Genomic DNA, 17518 nt, shown 5'->3' on the forward strand with positions numbered 1-17518 from the left:
ACATGCTTGTGAAACATGAATGTTGCATACACTTGTTTAGAGTTGTTTTTGCCCTAATTATGCTTGCTAGGTTAGTAAAACATGTTTGGCTATAATTGTAAATCATCTAGAATTATTTAGCATAATTTTTGGAGCAAAGTTTGTATTCAAACTTTTGACAAAATATGCATTTGAAATTTTTATTGAAAATGGTCAAAAATCCTCCCTATTTAGCTTTTGCTTCCCAATTCAAAATCTATGCAAAATTTTTAGTTGGTCCCTAAAGCAAAGTTGTAGAGGATTAAATTCTAAGCAACTTTTATTTTTGGGCCATTTTCAAAAGAAGTTATTTTCTTGCTCAAAAGGGTATTTGAAAACTGATATTTGAAAATTCATTGAAAATAGAATTTGAAAAATTGTTTCTCTCTGTTAATGGGCCGCCGCCTCACTTCTGGCCCACCAGTCGAAGCCGGCCCAATGATCCACCCCGCACCGCACCTTCGCCTCAACCCAGCCCACCTCACGCGCTGGCTTCCTTCTTCCCCCACGTGCGCGTACGCGTCCAACCACGTCAGGCACGCTGCACCGTGTGGCGAGCGCATGCCAGCGACGCTGGCCGGGTGGCATCCCATGGCCCCCGCAAGCAAGCGCGCCTCGCCGTTTTCAAGCCACCGCAGCTCCGCTTCTCCCTGCACTCCTCATTTCCTCTCCCACGCTGCCTCTCTGCCTCGCCCCGCACCGAGCTCCGCTCGCGCCGCCATCGCCACCGCAGCCCCACCGACAAAATTGGCCGCCGGTGGTCCACCATTGCCCGCAATCGAGCACACGTCGCTCCGCCTCGCTCCCCGGTACCTGGTGCTTGCTGCAGGGACACCATTTGAGTAAGGTATAGCGGCTTGCGCGTTTTCACCACCGTCGGTCATGGCGCCGCCGCGCTTGGCCTCGTCGTGGAAGAGCTTCCTCCGTCCCTTCTCCATCCCATTGAGTTACCTGCTCGAGTTCGCCACCTTCTTATGGACCCAGCGCGCACGCCCGCTTGCCTGGACCTGGTCGGCAACGGCCGCCGGCCCGCTGGTAGCGGCCGCACCGCCGTGGCGTCTGGAACGCCGGCGTGGCGTGGCGTCTCGCCTCGGCCGAGCTGGGCCAGGTCGGCCTTGGGCCGAAGCCCTAAGCCAGGCCGTCGCCCTTCCCCTTTGCTCGGTTTTGCAGGCTGAAAGTGGCCGTGGGCCAGTTGTTTCCATGGGCCGGCCCAGTAGTAATAGGAAAAATACGTTTTCAGTTTTTCTTTTATTATTTGGGAAGAGGAATACTTTGGAAAATGTTTGTGTACTTATTTTGGCTCCAAATTTATTGAAACAAATCTTGCTAGGTTCCTTGTCACCAGATCTACATGATAAAAATATTGCATGTCATTTTTGAGATACTTTTCTAAAGAGCTTTATTTAATCCTTGATATTGCTGATATCTTGTAAAATGTGTAGTAAAACCTATATGTATCAGAAAAATATGCTTCCAAGTTTGTTACTCTTCTTGTGTAATGTACTTCCTAGGGTATATGCCATGTATGTCCTGTAGAAAAATTGTGAGATGTAGTTCAAGTGCCTTTAAGGGCTGATTTTTGTTATTTTTGCTAAAGAGCAAAATTTGTATAAAACATGCATGTGACAATTTTTGTACAGTGATTATTTACTGTTTAGAACCTAGGAAAAATACTAAATCTGTTTGACACTTTTCATAATACAAAGTATTTTCATGTTCATAATTATGCCATAGCTTGTCATTTTTGTGTAGGCTATTCCACTTATCCAAATGCCATAAAAATCTGATGGTAGACTACTTAGGGTAGTACTTTGCTATGATAATTTTCTAAGATTTTTCTAAGCTATAAAAATAGATGTTGCTATTCAAACCTATTATTAATTAGGGTTTAATCAAATGTTGCCTTATGTATGATTAAGAAATTAGTGAAGCTTTGGTGTATCTTTGAAGCATTTAATGAGATGTGTTGACTCAGCATATTAGTAGTAGAAGAGAATGTAGTAGATGACATGTGCTTGTAGTATAGGTTCTTGGATGATGTTGACTACCTTGCATTCAAGCATATCCATTGTGTTCATTTCATCCGATGCACTTTTTGCATAAGCACTTACGCACATGCATCATACAGGATCGCAAACCGAGAGCCCAGTTGTCATACGTGAGGAGCAACTCGAGGTGCAGCTGCAAGAAGTGACTGAAGCAGATGTGGAGGACGTTGAGGAACTTCCGGAGTGCCCCGATCACCGCCTGTTCTCCTTCGAGAGAGGCAAGCCCCAGAGCATTTTTCTCCCCGGTTTGCAATTATTAATTAAATGCTTTACTTTAATTGATGCATTACGTTCAGGAGTTGTTTGCAACCGTTGCTGCATTATACCCTGTCTACCTTTGTTATACTATATCCTTGTTACCCTGGTATCCGCAGTCGAGTCAATGCTTAGCTGGCTTAGACCGGTAGAAGTCGGGTGATTTCCTATCACCTGCGAGCTATAGGGGGTTACCTGGATCTGCTTGGATAATTATGTAGTCATGGTATAACTAAGTGTTAATTGAAGTTGAGACCGGATGGAGACTTACAGAGTTTTAGACTGTAGTGCTTTCCGTCTGTGTCGATTAAGAACCGACCGTTGTTGGGCCTCAGGTCATGTTGAACGCATGCCTTACATTTAGTTGGCCGAATAAAGTACCTTTCGACCACGAAGCTGGGAGATTATTCGGGCCGAGTAGATTGCCCACAGCGCACTGTGCTGGAGCAGGTGTGGTAGGACACGGAGGCGCGATGATAAGACCAAAAGGACAGTCGGTCGGCCCCCGGGTACATGTGGTTCCTGGCAAACTCGAGATTCCTGGATAGTTGACCCGGTGACCGATACCTCACTTTAGCGGGTGAGTGAGGTTTGTGTAAGGAATAAATCACCAGCTGGTTAGGAATCGATTCGAATCGCCATCGCTCCTGGATAGTGAGCACTTGACTTGAGTGACTTCATCGTAGTAATGTTGATGGAACACTTGGACAGTTATAATGAATATGACATTATGAAAGTTGTTAATGATCATTAGTTATCATTATTTGCTTAATCACATGCTTGCTCTAGTGTAGGTGCAAATGTAGTCGACAGATTAATAATAATAATTAACTTAACAATAATGCTTTTGAAAATGTTCTTGAAATGCTAATAATGTCTCTTTTTGCAAATGAGTCAGCTACCCTACTATAAAGCCCTTCATAATCCTTGGTGTCACTTTATTTTCGGTTATGTCGGGTAAGTCTAGCTGAGTAACTTCTCGTACTCAGGGTTTTATTCCCACTTGTTGCAGATGGGCAGATGTATTACGGCTACTATATCAACTGCCTTTATCATACGATGGGTGATGCTTAGGACCATGGGCATGGTCATTCCTTACGTCTCGTCTGATGCTTTTGTTGGAGATGATCATTCGTTGGCACTTTATTTGAACTCCGTGTGAGTGTGTGTGGTTTTGAACAAATGGCTTCCGCTACTTTTATTCGAACTCGTTTGTAATAACTATGTTTAAACCCTGATGTATCTGTGATGGTGACCGCTAAACTTATTACGATCTTGGTTGGTATGTGAGTTGGTTTGAAATTCTTCGTGATTTCACGGACTACCGGGTTATACGGGCTTAAGTTTGCTAAATCGTCTGCTCTGGCGGATGATTTTCTTACTTAATTTCGTATAATTGGTCGGTTCTGTTATAGACTGGGCTTCACATGTGCCATTGTCGCCTTCCTTCAACATCTTTAAGACGTGATTGATGTAGTCTGCTTCCCAGTAGAAAAATGGACACCCGCTGCCATCCCTCTGCCAAAATAATCAAATCAAACTCAATTGCAACAAGGACACAACAATCCAAGTGCCAAAGATTTGAATCATCAAACCCTAACTCACCTTATGGTCTGGGCAACAGTAGAATACCTTCCCTGGACTCCATGGCTACGTGGAAACACGCCTCACCACCATTCGACCGCCGCATTCGGTGTACAGGATGAGGGGAAGGCCGCCCGCACGCCTATTGAAGCACGACGTGCTCCCTGGTGGCACCATGGAGTAGATCGACAAGGCGGCAGCGGCAGCGGCGGCGGCTTAGAGTTCGGGCAGAGAGACATACAGAGAAGGGAAGAGGTGAAGGAAGGAGAAATGGAGGATATGAAAAGAACTGGGGGAGGCCTCTCTGCTTATTTGCACGCCCCAAACCAAGCTCACATGCGCTCTGTCCACGCCACGTCGGCCAAAACCTTGATTCGATGAGTTATGGATCTAAGTGACATGCTTAAACAACATTAGGATGCCAGAAGTACGATTTGAGAGTCTGTGAACCTAAGTGACACCCCGAGACAAATTCAAGGGCCTACGATGCATATACCTCTAGGAATATTAAGGTGAAGTACTTCGCATAGCACCTCTGTCGTTCAGGAAACATGACGGTCAAGCGTTCACTAAATAGTTCCGCCAGCGCATCTCACCTAGCACACATTTCCAATTAAATTTTATAACTGTAAGTAACACTAAAATGTTAATACGTCCATTCAAATTCTTCCCAGCCAAAGATGTCTTCAAGATGACTTCATAACACCGCAGTAACATTATCTGGAACTCAACGATAGGAATTTTATGCGTTAACAAGGGTTAACATGTCACATGTGATTGCCGAAAAGATGATATATTGGTAATATTCAAGCCAAAAACAAAAACGCAAACTTCCACAATGGTACCATCGGTTGGTAAAGCATTAAAGCAGCAGTCACAAAAGCAACAGCGTGCTTCAAAACCAAAACCATCACCTGTAATACAATTACAAGCATCTGTTTACTACAAACCTACTCATCTCTTAAAGAAGATTGATGAAAAAGATAGTCTGTGCCTCCAGCCTCCGAACTCCATTCAAGGCATACATAATGGCATCATATTATCTGGGGCTGAGAAACATCATCTCGTAAATATGGAATCATTGCATAGAATGTACACAACAAATAAAAAAGGAATCCTTTAGGACTGAGATATAGACCTGGATACAGCTGCTGGACCATGTCCATTATTGACTGCTGTCGCCTGAGGTTTGTGGTCATCTAGGCTTGGAGAGCGACTATCTGACCTGTAGCGCCTGTTGTCCCGAGGACGTGGAGAGTGAGAGTACTCAGGGGAATAATCATCCCGGCGTCCCCTGCCCCTGCAAAAAGTAAGAGTTTAAATTCCTGAGTATGCAAAAGACAAGGAGCAACACAATATAGCTGGCAAGTATATATAGGAAAAAAGTAGACCATTAACAAACTGCATTTTGTATAACTGAACACTTATTGACAGCACCTAGCAGTAAAGTACCACTCTTATCCCAAAGACAACTTGAAATATAAAGCAAGATATCATTTTTACCTGCCCCATATCAATAAAAGCTACCCACTTTGATCCAAACATGGAATTGTGCAATGCATTAAGGTGCTGGCTCAACTTCAAAATACTCTTTCCCTCAGGTTTCTTAGCCAAGATTATCATTAAACTCTGGCTGACATGACCCCTTTATCTTTAACCGAAATGCCTTTCACATGCTCCAACCCTGGAGGTCATGGTACTTTCACTTTGGCCTTTATTCTTCAACATCATGGTTGTCTTTTGATCTTTTAGATACTCTATATTCTTTGTTGACTGGATAATAGACATAACCAAAGCAACACAATTCAGAGCAAATTTCAAAGCCTTATTTAAAGAACACATATCAACAGTTACCAAATAATCTAACAAAACCACATTGCTGTCATGCACATCCAATTATAGATATAAGAAAGCTCTTTTAGTCATTGACTTCTTAATTAGAGCTATTTATTACTCCCTCCACTCCAAATTATAAGACGTTTTGGCATTTCTAGATACATAGTTTCTGCTAGATGCACTTAGATATACACTATGTCTAGATACATAGTAAAAGCAATGTATCTAAAAATGCCAAAACGTCTTATAATTTAGAACGGATGGAGCAGTTGCTATATGAATTGCCAATCTGGACAAGCAACACAATCATTCTCAGTCTTGAATGTCACTTCTTTGTAAGTACGTCTAAGGATATAATACTGAAAAAATCACGCAACAAGAAAGGAGATTAAGATTTTAGTAATAAAAAAATGACATATATTTGGAGGACTCGACAAAACTTAACGAGGAACTGAAGTGCCAATTTATTTGATGAGAATAGAAGCTTGATCCTCATTAATATTGATGATAGGAATGGAACAAACAAATCCATTACCTAGTACACCTCTGTCCCCAAATAAATCAACTTCTAGAGCTGTCCTAAGTCAATTTTTTTGTAAATTTGACCGAATTTTATAGAAAAAATACCAATATTTATGACACAAAATTAGTACCATTTTTTAGATATACCACGTAATATACTTTTATAGTCTACTTATTTGGTGTCTTAGATGTTGATATTATTTCCTATTAAGCTGGTCAAGCTTACAAAATTTGATTTAAGACAACTCAGGTTGATTTATTTAGGGATAGAGGGATTATTATATTTAAATCATAAAAGGGGTACAAACAAGTAATAAATATACTGTGAATGTATTATAATATTCACCCTTGGTTCCAACATATGTAATATTTTGAACACTGACACAATCACCAGTATGCAACTTTGACTGCTAATTTAAATAGGGAAAATTGTCTAGCGGACATCCAAAGTGATGATCGTTTGCTGGCGGACACCCCATTTTGAACAGTTTGTCAGAAGGCACTCTGGTTCGGTGAAATTAGGCCACAGGACACCACGGACCGGTTGCAGCCGGTTGAGGAGAAAGAAAATTTCGTTTTGGACATCCGGTGCCCCTGAGCCAACGTTGGGTCCGCCGCTCTCCCTCTCACTGACGCGCGGGCCCCACCTGCCATCTTCTTCTTCCTCCTTTTCTCCTCCTCTTCTTCCATTGCTGAGCATCAGCAACCGCCATTGACCAGCCCCGCCCACGCAGGCGCACGGACGAGCTGGCGAGCTGCAGCAGTCGTGGCCATGCGGGCGAGCTGGCGAGCCTCTGCCGTGACCACGAGCGCCACGTGCAAGCAGCCGCCCTCGCTACTGCTGCCGGCGATAGGAGCGTCGCGGTGTCCGCGTCCACGCCCCCGCGCCCCGGTCGTCACGTCGGCGCCCCGGGTCCGTGGCAGGGCGCGTGCGGGCACGCGTGCTGGTGCTCGGCCGCGTCATAGCCGCGTAGGGCAAGCAGATAGGCAAGCGAACGTGGGCAGCGGCGGCGGCGTGACCAACCGGGCCCGAGCAGTGGCGGCGCGTAGCAGGCAGCGGAGACGGCGGCCCAGACAGCAACGGCGCGCGGCGGCGAGCTGCAGCGGTGGCGCGTAGGAGGCAAGCAGCGACGGCGGCGGCGCGAGCAACCGGGCCCATGCAGCAACGGCGTGCGGCAGCGAGCTACAGCGGTGAGCGCTCTCAGCAGGCAAGCGGCGGCGGCGGTGGCGCGAGCAACCAAGCCAGGGCAACGGCGGCGTGTGGCAGCGGGCTACAGCGGCACACGCGTAGCAGCAGCAGCGCCGGCCGGATTTGGCCACCGGCTATGCGTTGTGCTCTGCTCTTGGAGTCCGCGGCGGCCCTCGTGTCCACGGCGCAGCCAGGTGAGCTGAGGAAAAAAAGAGAAAGGGAGAGAGGAAGAAGCCAGGGCAAAAAGGACGTCGGAGGCGCAGGCCCGGGCGCCGGGGGCGCGGCGCCGGAGCAGGCCACCGGAGGCGCGAGGCTGGGGCACGGCGCCGAAGTGGGCCGCCGGAGGCGCGGGTGTCGGAGGCGCAGCCGCCCGCGACAGCGTGATGCGCGACGGCGGGTGCGGGAGGCGGAGACGGTGGCGGGGACAGGAACAGAAAAAAAAGAGAGAGGAAGAAGAAAGCGGCAGGGGCAAGAATGTCATTTCACCGTTCTCTCTCCTCAACCGGCTGCAACCAGTCCGCGGTGTCCTGTGGCCTAATTTCACCGAACCAGAGTGTCTTTTGGTAAAATGCTCCAAAGTGGGTGTCCGCTAGCAAAGGACCATCACTTTGGATGTCCAACAGACAATTATCCCATTTAAATAACAGCAATGTGTTCTGAAATTACCATGTTATGAAAATATATTGTTCCTGACAAATTAAAACAGAATACTTGGAACAATGTAACCACTTTGGCACATCCTAATTGTTAGATCATGATAAAATGTATATCCATAAAAACTGGGGAAAAATGCAACTGCTCCTAAAAAGCCAAAATAGAAGAGGCATTCAAAGGATCTATAGGATTGAAGAACAATCAACAATTCAAGATACTAGTCCATTTGAAAGAAATTGAGTTCAAACCTGAAGTCACGCCTAACTGGAGAAGGCGACGGTGAATAAGCTGTTGCCAAGAAAGTGATAGTGTTTACTATTTTACAATGAAACGAAAGACTGTTATTTAATTTTTATAAATCGCTTCACACTTACAGTGGGAACGAGACCTTGGAGATCTTGATAGTGATCGTCTTGTGTATCTTCCCTCCATGTGCCTACCACTACATCAACGAAAGCATGGATTTATTTCTTTTCATTACTTCAAGTTATAAGTTTACTATGGTGTTGCTAAGGACAGCCGAGAGCACATAGCAAAGGAAGGAACAAATAATGAACCTCGTTCTTATTCTCGTGCGCATTTCTTGTGGTGTTTTTCGATTCTCCTCAGCATAAACTATTGAAATTTCTCGACCACCGATGACTTGATGATTCATCTCTTGCTTGGCAACTGCAGCATCCTCAGGGTAGCGGAATTTGACAAATCCAAAACCACGAAGTTCCCTGTAAAATTGACAAATTCAACCAAGGATTAAGAAGGAAAAAAGTCATTGTCATTCAACAAATATGCTCTGTTGTTCCAACAGTTGGCTGTTCAATCCAATCCTTATTTAATAGAGAAACAGTAAATACACTTAAGAACTATTTATCAAAAACAGGGACATATACAACAAAAACTTGCCATGATATTAAACAGGATTTTTTTTTATTGCCAAAAGAACTATAATTTTTTATTGAGAGAATTTAAGGCCATTTGACATTTCTATTACATTATCACATACGTCCAAATGGGTCAAACTAACATAATGTCTTGGAATGAACACCGGAGATGACCACTCAAAGTCTCAAACAACAGTGCATCAGTCTCCTAATTATTGGTGTGCAAGTTAATTCATCTAAATACTTTTTCATTGTTCATGAAAAGACTTTGCTTGCCTGCTATGCACATACTCCCTCCGGTCAGCGGTCACAAATAAGTGCCGTTTTGGACAGCAACATAATTACCAAAACACATTTCAATGCTTGTAAATTATAACAAGTACACTATTATGGAACTACTTTTCAAGACAAATCTACCCATACAATTTTTAAATATTCAAACCCAAGAAATATAAAGCAATTCATATAAAGTAATATCTAATCGAAGTTGAAATTGTTGACTTGCACATAACCCAAAGGCCACTTACTTTTGACTGGAGGGAGTATATTATAGCCTGTTGAACCCAAGTTTGACATAAGAAAGGCAAAGAAACTTTTAAAAGCAATTGTTACCTGGTGTGGAAATTCCTAGGTAGGTAAACGTCCTTTATAGGGCCGAATTGCTCGAATGGAACACGAATATCTTCTGGCCTGCAGCAGATGAAAATCCAATAACAGAACAAAATCAGTTAACGACATTGTAAAGCCATGCAAGGGCGCAAAAGACAGACTGCATCACAAATTCACAATAGTACAGAACGTAGGTATATCATACTGATTACTTTGCAGCAACTTACGTCTTACTATAACATTTTATTGGCAGTTGCAAAAGGATGGAACCATTTGCAAGGTTAAAAAAAAAGTTCATCAAGCTGTAAGTAAGATGCACAAACATCCAAAATTTTATCTGACATGAGAGGATTGGATTATGTGATGTGAAAGAGCCAGTGCTCCTTGAGTACAAATAAACATGACCACCAACTTCCTAGACAAACGATTCATATATTTTCATCTAAAGTGATTGGCAAACTCTCCTACCAAGACATTGAATAGAAAACCAAACTGAGTAAGGCTTGTCAAAGACTAGACAATGGCTTAAACATGATTGATCCAGTCTATGAAGGACATGACATTGATATACAAAGTTGCTTTGAGAAGACTTAGGATGCACACCATCAGCCCATTTAGTGAATGGCTTCCGAAACCCAATGCGTTTGCGACGACAGATTGACTTATCTTTTTCCTAGGAAATTCTGATAAACAGTTTCATCAGTTATTCGTGCACACATCTTCCAGTGAACATCAATTGTTAAACAGCCAGGTGCAGCGCATTTTACAATCAAACATTTGCTAGCATGCAAACCACCAAACAATTCATCACCATGCGAAAAATTGAAACACAGTTACACTTGCAAATATCAAATGTTGAAAACAAACTGCTATATTTGTTTTTGTTTTGTGCATACTGCATAGCATTTAACAACCATAAAATAACACACTAGTGGCCGATGGGCAGAGTCAATGATTAATTAAAATCCTAAAACTAGGATTGATCATACAATCGAGTCGACAAGATGTATTTGCATGCAGCAACCAGAAAATTTCACAGAATTAACCGGCTTCAGACATTGACCAATCCAGATGGCGCCACGTCCGCCAACCCGTAGGTCATACTGCGTCACATATATGGGGTACAACGATAATTCACCTGGCTGTGAGGGAGATGTTGCGGATGAGGAGACCTGACTGCGCCGACGGCCGACCGTAACCACGTCGGTCCCCACCTCCGCCTGCCCCGGCCCAGCGATAGCGGTCCCGGGGGCCGTCGTAGCGCTTGCGCCTAGGAGGGCTCCGGCTGTACCGCCGCCGCGGGCTGTAGCTCCGTCGAGGACTCCGGCTGCGATATCCGGCCATCGTTCCTCGTTCGTCGGGGATGCCGCACCGCGCCGCGCCTGAGAGGGACAACCGGCCTTGCTAGGGTTTCTCCGGGGTTTGGCTCGGGTGTTTTGTGACGCAGTCGTTCCTCCTCGCAAAAGGCTAAGATGGGAGCACCTACCAACCTGAAAGCCCCATGGGCCATTTTGCATACGGCCCACGAGGCCACAACCAAATCTGTGCGCGCACCGCGGCTGGCTGACCCGCCTCTTGTGTCGCCGTCGCCGCCGCCGCCGGAACCGCCATGCCCCCGCCTCGGCTCCTTTTCGTCAGGCGCCTCTGCTCCGCCACCGCATCTGATCCCGCCGGCGCTCTGACTCCATCCACGATCTCCAACGCGGCTGACCTCGCCGCGGCCGCCGCCCTCCGCACGCCGCGCCCGCGGTTCCAATCCTGCCTCCTCTCCTTGGTCCCTCGCGCCGTCCTCCTCCACCCAGACTTTGCTCGCCTCACGCTCTCCCGCCTTCTTCCGGCCGTGGCTCCATCGCTCCTCTTCCTACGCTCTCTGTCCCCACACCTCCCCGCCCCCGCCCCTGACACCGCCCCGGCGAACGTCTCCCCTCCGCTGCCCGGGGTCGGCAAGTTCCTCCTCCGCCTCCCACCGCACCTCGCCGCAGACGTTGCGGAGCTCCTCACCTCCCACCTCGGCATCCACCTTTCCCTCCACGCCTTCAATGTCGCGTCCCGTTCCGCACTCCGCGCCGCCCGCCCGGACCTCGTCTTCCGCCTCTTCTCCGCCTTCTCCTCCTCGCCAGAATTCCCCGGCAATGCCACTACCGTCGGCTGCCTCGCTCGGGCCTACGCCGCCGAGGGCCGCCCCCTCGACGGCCTCGGCCTCCTCCGCGACGCCGCGCGCCGTGGGTCCCCTCCGTCGGCCAAGGCCGCTGCTGACCTCATCGGTGCCTTCGCAGCCGACGGCAACTTCGGCAAGGTCTCCGACACGCTGCACCTCATGATTTCTACCGGGTGCACCCCGGACAAGGTGATCTACCAGCGGGTCATACACGGGCTCTTCAGGCGGAGGATGGGTGGAGAGGCTCTGCGTGTGTTCAGAGAGATCAAGCTGCGGGGCTATCAAATTGACGGAATTACATATTGCACGGTGATCCATGGATTATGCGAAATGGGGCTCATTGGAGATGCACAGCAGATGTGGGATGAGATGGTGGACAGGGGCATCAAGCCCAATGAGTATGCCTACTGCTCCCTTGTCACTTACTATTGCAGAGTTGGTGATCTTGAGAAGGCCCGCAACTTATATGATGAAATGCTTGCGAAGGGGTTCAAGCAGACTACTGTTAGCTGTAACATTCTCATCAAAGGATTCTGTGTTCATGGGAGGGTGTACGACGCACTCGAGTTGTTTGAGGAAATGTCAGTTAAGGGAATTAAGCATGATGTGACCACTTATGACACATTGATCCGGGGCTTATGCAAGGTTGGGAAGTTGGACTCGGCGATACGGATGTATGAGTGGTTGCTATCATCTGGTTTGGAGCCAACGGTGTCAACTTTCAGTCCTCTTATAGGCGCCATGTGTGAGAACGGACAGGTGCATGCTGCAGTAGACCTGATTAACTTGATGCGGGCTAAGGGCTTGGAGCCACTGGTGTGGAGCAATGATAGCATCATTAATGGCTTTTGTAAGATCAATCAATCTGATGAGGGCATGGCATGGTTGGCAGGTATGTTGAAGGACAACATAAAACCTCGAAAACAGACATTTGATTGTTTGGTGGAATCGTTGAGCACCTCTGGGCGACTGGACGATGCGTTGCTGGTCCTAAATATAATGTTCAAGGTTGGATTTGAACTAGGCAGATTTGCTTGTACCATACTTGTTGATAAGCTATGTACAGGCAATGTATCTTACTCCCACCAATTGGATAACATTTTGGTTAGCAACTAGTAGAAACACTAAAGGGGCGTACCCAGTGCAGAGAGCTCCCGCTCTGTGCGGGGTCTGGGGAAGGGTGTCAGTGGCAAGCCTTACCCGCGCCTGTGCAATGCGAGGAGACCGCGACTCGAACCCAGGACCTTCCGGTCACAGACGGTAAGACTCTACCGCTTGCACCAGGCCCGCCCTTCAACCAGTAGAAACACTAGCAGCAATCAATTGCCTTTTGAGTTTTGAATGATATAATGTTTCCTTGACCCTCCCAAGACATGTGATCAGCAAAGACGTTGTTTTTCTGGTGCTGTCTTGGAGCACTCGAATGCCTTCGGCAGAAGATTCTGGAGATCAGAACTTTTTTTGTTTGAAAGTGAGATCAGAAAATTTGCTGGTTTGTAATCAACTCTTTGCTCTAGCAGTTTGCACTTGTTGTAGAGCTTGTCAAAGTGCTGTGGCTCCTGTAGGTCAGTGTAGAATTTTCGTGAAGAATCAAAATAGTTGTCAACTTGTACTATCATTCAGAACGAGAATAATGCTCAAGGCTCAGAGTTTCACTTTAGTGCAATATATGATATATGATGTATGAGTAATACTTTGAGAGACATTTCATATTGTCAGAACTCAGAACTCGTGCAAGGGACACTTGCCTCGTCAGTTTCTACTGGTTTCCACTTTAATAGGGTGATCTCAGTTTTTGATACTCAAAACATTTCATCATGAAGAAGATTTGGCTTCATATTTACCATTAACTGACAACTGTTATGGGTGGCCAGAGGGGCCAGCCCGTCTACATCTCACGTCAGGATCTGTTCCAATCCAATCTGACGCAAACCAAGTGGTACGCAGCTTATACATTATTGTTCATTATTATCACAAACAAAACCAATGTTTTCAGGTCGTCTAGTCGAACCTAGTCGCTATAGGACCGACCAGGCGACTAATCGTGATTAGTCGTCGACCAGGCCGATTAGTCGAGCCTAGTCGACCCTGGTCGTCCATATAATCGTCCTATGCATCAGGACATATACATACTATATATATACCTATATGTACTATATAGTGTACACAATATAGCAAGCATCAAGACTACATTAGTGTTTAGCAAGTGACTTACTTGTGGGAGTTGTTTTCTTGCCTTTTCTTCACTGTCCAAGTGTCCAACTGTCCCAAACTCCATTCCTTTGCTGACTTGTTGCTGGAAGCCTGCAATACCAAAGAACACCATAATTAGCAACACTAATGTAGTCTTGATCTTGAGTTATTGACACATATCAATAGCAGCACTGCTGCAGTAGCAAATATCTAGCATTTAGCAGACCATGGCAGCCACACGGACAGCATATTACATAACCAAATTAGTTTAGTACAGATAAGCAAATTAGTTTAGTACAGATAAGCAAAAGTGTTCAACACAAAGTCGCAAATATCAACACACAATAGTCCAACAAAAGTAGGCAACTAGTAGCCATCTAATAAAGCAAATCATCATTGAAATGGAAGCCTCCATGTCCATCTGCAGTTGCTATTGGTGGTGGTGCAGATTCTTCATCCTCATCCATAGGTGTTGCTGAATCAGATTCTACTTGCTGATCTTGTTCTTCATCATCTATTTCATCAAGATCTTGAGCCACTGTGTTCCTTGGACGCTTCCTAGCATAAGTACGCCTCACAGGGGCAGGAATAGCAGTACGAGCAGCAGCAGCCCTAGGCAAGTTACGGCCCTCTAGACCCTGAGTTGCACCAATAGCATCATCCACATTAGCCCAAGTAATAGCATTGGCAGCACCTTCATGAACTGGTTCACAATTGTCATTGACCCATTCATTTTCCCAATGAAATTCATCAAGCAAGAGTGGATTTGATCGCTTTCCTTTGGAACCCAGCTCTCTAATGTTTTTAAATCTGTTTTCCATCTTGCGGTTGTAGCTGACATATACCAACTTATTTAACCTTTTGTGCTTTAACCGGTTTCTCTTTTTTGTATGGATCTACACAAAAGATTGCAGAATTAGATATCATACTCAATTACTTAGCACAACAATAGCTGTAGCATAGCACTTACAGTAGAAAATTCACTCCAATTACGCTCGCATCCAGATGCAGAACAACAAAGGCTAACAATCCTTTTTGCTAAACATTGAAGTTCATATGTCAGGCCACCATATGCACCCCACCAAAGAACTGCAAATTCCATTCCAAAGTATAGAAATCCATTATTAGTTCATTGTTGATATCTTTCAGAAAAGGTAAGGAAATAATTATACAAAATTTCAGATTGGAGAACTTACTAGGATTTTTTCTATCTCTGTCTCTTATTGCTCCTGGCTTTGAGAAGGATTGGCCTTCAGACCTCTCATAGTCATCTGCTTGCTTGCTTATTTTGTTTTGGTCCTCGTCATCACTCACCATCTTCCACATAACTTGATTAAACATAATTCTCAGCTTTGTGGCTTGTCTCCTATCTTTTTCCCTTATGGCAAAGTACTTGCTTGGATTCAAGTATAGGGCTGCTCCATACAACTGCTGCTCCATTTGGTTTTCCCATCTCTTGTCAAAATATTCTAGTACCTCTTTGAGTAAATTTGGTTTGTCTTTCAAAGAATCCTTGATTGCAGCCTTTGCATGATCCATGGCTGCCATAATCTCAGGAGCCGCAGGTGTCTCATCTCCATCTGCAATCCTAAGAGCAACAAGAAGTGGCTGTGTAGCTCTTATGCATAATTCCACTTTATTCCAAAATGGCATTGAAAGGATAATGTTCTCAACTTGCCGGCCTTCTGTAGTGCTAGAGAAATTGGTAGCTTGCCATTCCTCACTAACCACTAAATTCCTCAATCCAGTCTTGTTCTTATGCATGCTTGCTAATGTGAGAAATGAAGTGGCAAAGCGAGTTATAGCTGGCCTCACAAGATCTCCTCCAATCTTATCTCGCATGAGATCTAGAATCCTCCCATGCTTGTACATGAACCTACACACCTTCTTTGCCATGTTGATGCAAGTGTTGAATTCCTTGATCTTCCCAATGTCCTCTAATAACAAATCCAAGCAATGGGCAACACATGGTGTCCAAAATAGATGTGGGATCCTCTCCATTAAAAGCCTCCCTGCAGCCTTGAAGTTGGCTCCATTGTCAGTGACAATCTGTACCACATGTTCCTTCCCAACCTTATCTATTTGCTTCTCCAACAAATCAGCCAACAATGGTCCATTTGCTATCTCACTTGAAGCATCAACAGACCCTAGAAAGAAAGTCCCTGCTGGACTGTTAGCAAGGAAATTGATGAGATGGCGATGGCTTGTGTCAGTCCACCCATCGGACATTATGGTGTAGCCATATTCCTTCCAAGCCTCCTCATGCTTCTTCCTCAACTCTGATGTCCTGTTCACAGCCTTTTCAAGCAGTGGTACCCTTATATCATGATATGATGGTGAGCGGTACCCAGGGCCGTATTGTCCAATTGACTCAATCAAAACTTCCCAGCTTCTAGAATTAATGACTTTCAATGGAATGCGATTCTCATAGAAGAAATCTGCAACATGATCATCAACAACTACTTTGGCCTCCTTACTTTTCTTTGTGCAATGCTCAAGTGTAGGTTGACTATGCTTGGATCTGTGCCTCTCTTCAACTACTTCTTCCGGTGACTTGCAAAGCATTGAGCTCACTGATCTGGACATTTTTTGAGTGAGAGAAGAGATGGCAGCCTGAGCAATCCTCTTCTTTTGCTTGACTTTTGTTCCAGAGCTTGGTTCTGGTACAGCTGCTGGTTCTTCTGCAGCAGTAGCATCATCTTGTTGCTCTTCATCTTCACCTAATGTAGGATTCAAAGCTAGAATAGTTCATGAGTTCTTTTTCAGGTAATCAGCCGTCTCCTTCTTAACTACTTCTGGAGCACTAGGACATCCAACTGCATCTCCATACCCCCCGGCAAGGTGCTGCTTGAATCTTTTTATTCCAGAGGGGACAATCTTTTTGCAAAATATGCACTGCACAAAATCCTTCTTCGAAGCATCTGGCCACCACCCATACTTCCATCCTGGATCTTGTGATTTTGCCTTCCTCTTGGTGTCAACAGCTTGGGCAGCAAGCTCTGGAGGTAGCTTTGCAATAGCCCTCTCAACTAGTGTTGCAACATCTGGACTAGCTGAGGAAGCCGTGGCAGCTGCACCTGACCCAGATGATGAATGTAGAACACCTCCGTCAAGGTCAGGCATCGGCATTATCACTTCCGCGTTTGCACATCGTCGCTCCACAGCTGTACAAGCACAAGGCTGATAGTTAGCAGCATTACTAGCAGAGCCAGAGAGGATGCAGCCATGTAGGTCAGGAGAGCAGATGGGGAGGGAAAATGGACATACAGTCGTCAGAGCAGCTCATCACCAATGAGCAGAGGGCCGGCACCTTCAGGCCTTCAAATCAGAGGAATGCAGCTCTAACTCTGAGCCCCTAACCCCTGAGAGAACATGAAGCATCCAAATCAGAGGAGTAGAGATGAGAGGGGCAGAGGAGCAGGGGATGAGGGAAGGACCTGAACGGCAGGGAGGCAGCTGCGGCGGGAATAGATCAGCAGAGGGCCGGCCACCTGCTGGAGCAGAGGGCGGCGGGAGGAGATGGCAGGCGGCGGGAGCAGACACCTGAGCAGAGGGCTGAGCGGCCAGGCACCTG

At 45.9% G+C, this 17518-nt stretch overlaps 3 protein-coding genes and 1 long non-coding RNA gene across 5 annotated transcripts; 1 reads left to right on the forward strand and 3 right to left on the reverse strand.

Moving 5' to 3' along the window:
• Positions 1–4664: 4664 nt before the first annotated feature.
• LOC136544590 (serine/arginine-rich SC35-like splicing factor SCL28) lies at positions 4665–11052 on the reverse strand. 2 transcript variants are annotated; one of them, XM_066536698.1, is made up of 7 exons: positions 10732–11052; positions 9597–9674; positions 8664–8828; positions 8481–8548; positions 8355–8394; positions 5044–5205; positions 4665–4954 (listed from the first exon to the last, which is right to left on the reverse strand). In XM_066536698.1, exons 1-7 carry the CDS (start codon positions 10935–10937, stop codon positions 4945–4947), a joined length of 729 nt encoding a protein of 242 aa, XP_066392795.1. In that variant the 5' UTR covers positions 10938–11052; the 3' UTR covers positions 4665–4944. The 2 variants fall into 2 exon arrangements, 1 of the variants encoding a protein (XP_066392795.1); XR_010780811.1 differs by lacking the exon at positions 4665–4954 and adding an exon at positions 5409–5678 and having other exon boundaries at positions 5071–5205.
• A 135-nt stretch (positions 11053–11187) lies between these two features.
• On the forward strand, positions 11188–13561 carry LOC136544581 (pentatricopeptide repeat-containing protein At5g18950-like). Its single transcript, XM_066536693.1, has one exon. The coding sequence runs from the start codon at positions 11203–11205 to the stop codon at positions 12865–12867; it is 1665 nt and encodes a 554-aa protein (XP_066392790.1). The 5' UTR covers positions 11188–11202; the 3' UTR covers positions 12868–13561.
• A 1252-nt stretch (positions 13562–14813) lies between these two features.
• Positions 14814–15230, reverse strand: LOC136498854 (uncharacterized). Its single transcript, XR_010769808.1, has 3 exons — positions 15141–15230; positions 14915–15033; positions 14814–14840 (listed from the first exon to the last, which is right to left on the reverse strand). It is a non-coding gene; the product is annotated as an uncharacterized lncRNA (long non-coding RNA).
• Positions 15231–15254: 24 nt separating this feature from the next.
• Positions 15255–17067, reverse strand: LOC136465879 (uncharacterized). Its single transcript, XM_066464446.1, has 3 exons — positions 16755–17067; positions 15371–16664; positions 15255–15261 (listed from the first exon to the last, which is right to left on the reverse strand). The coding sequence occupies exons 1-3, from the start codon at positions 17065–17067 to the stop codon at positions 15255–15257; spliced, it is 1614 nt and encodes a 537-aa protein (XP_066320543.1).
• Between the last annotated feature and the right edge of the window lie 451 nt (positions 17068–17518).

Source organism: Miscanthus floridulus, chromosome 1 (genome assembly GCF_019320115.1).
Source record: "Miscanthus floridulus cultivar M001 chromosome 1, ASM1932011v1, whole genome shotgun sequence".
Classification (NCBI taxonomy): domain Eukaryota; kingdom Viridiplantae; phylum Streptophyta; class Magnoliopsida; order Poales; family Poaceae; genus Miscanthus; species Miscanthus floridulus.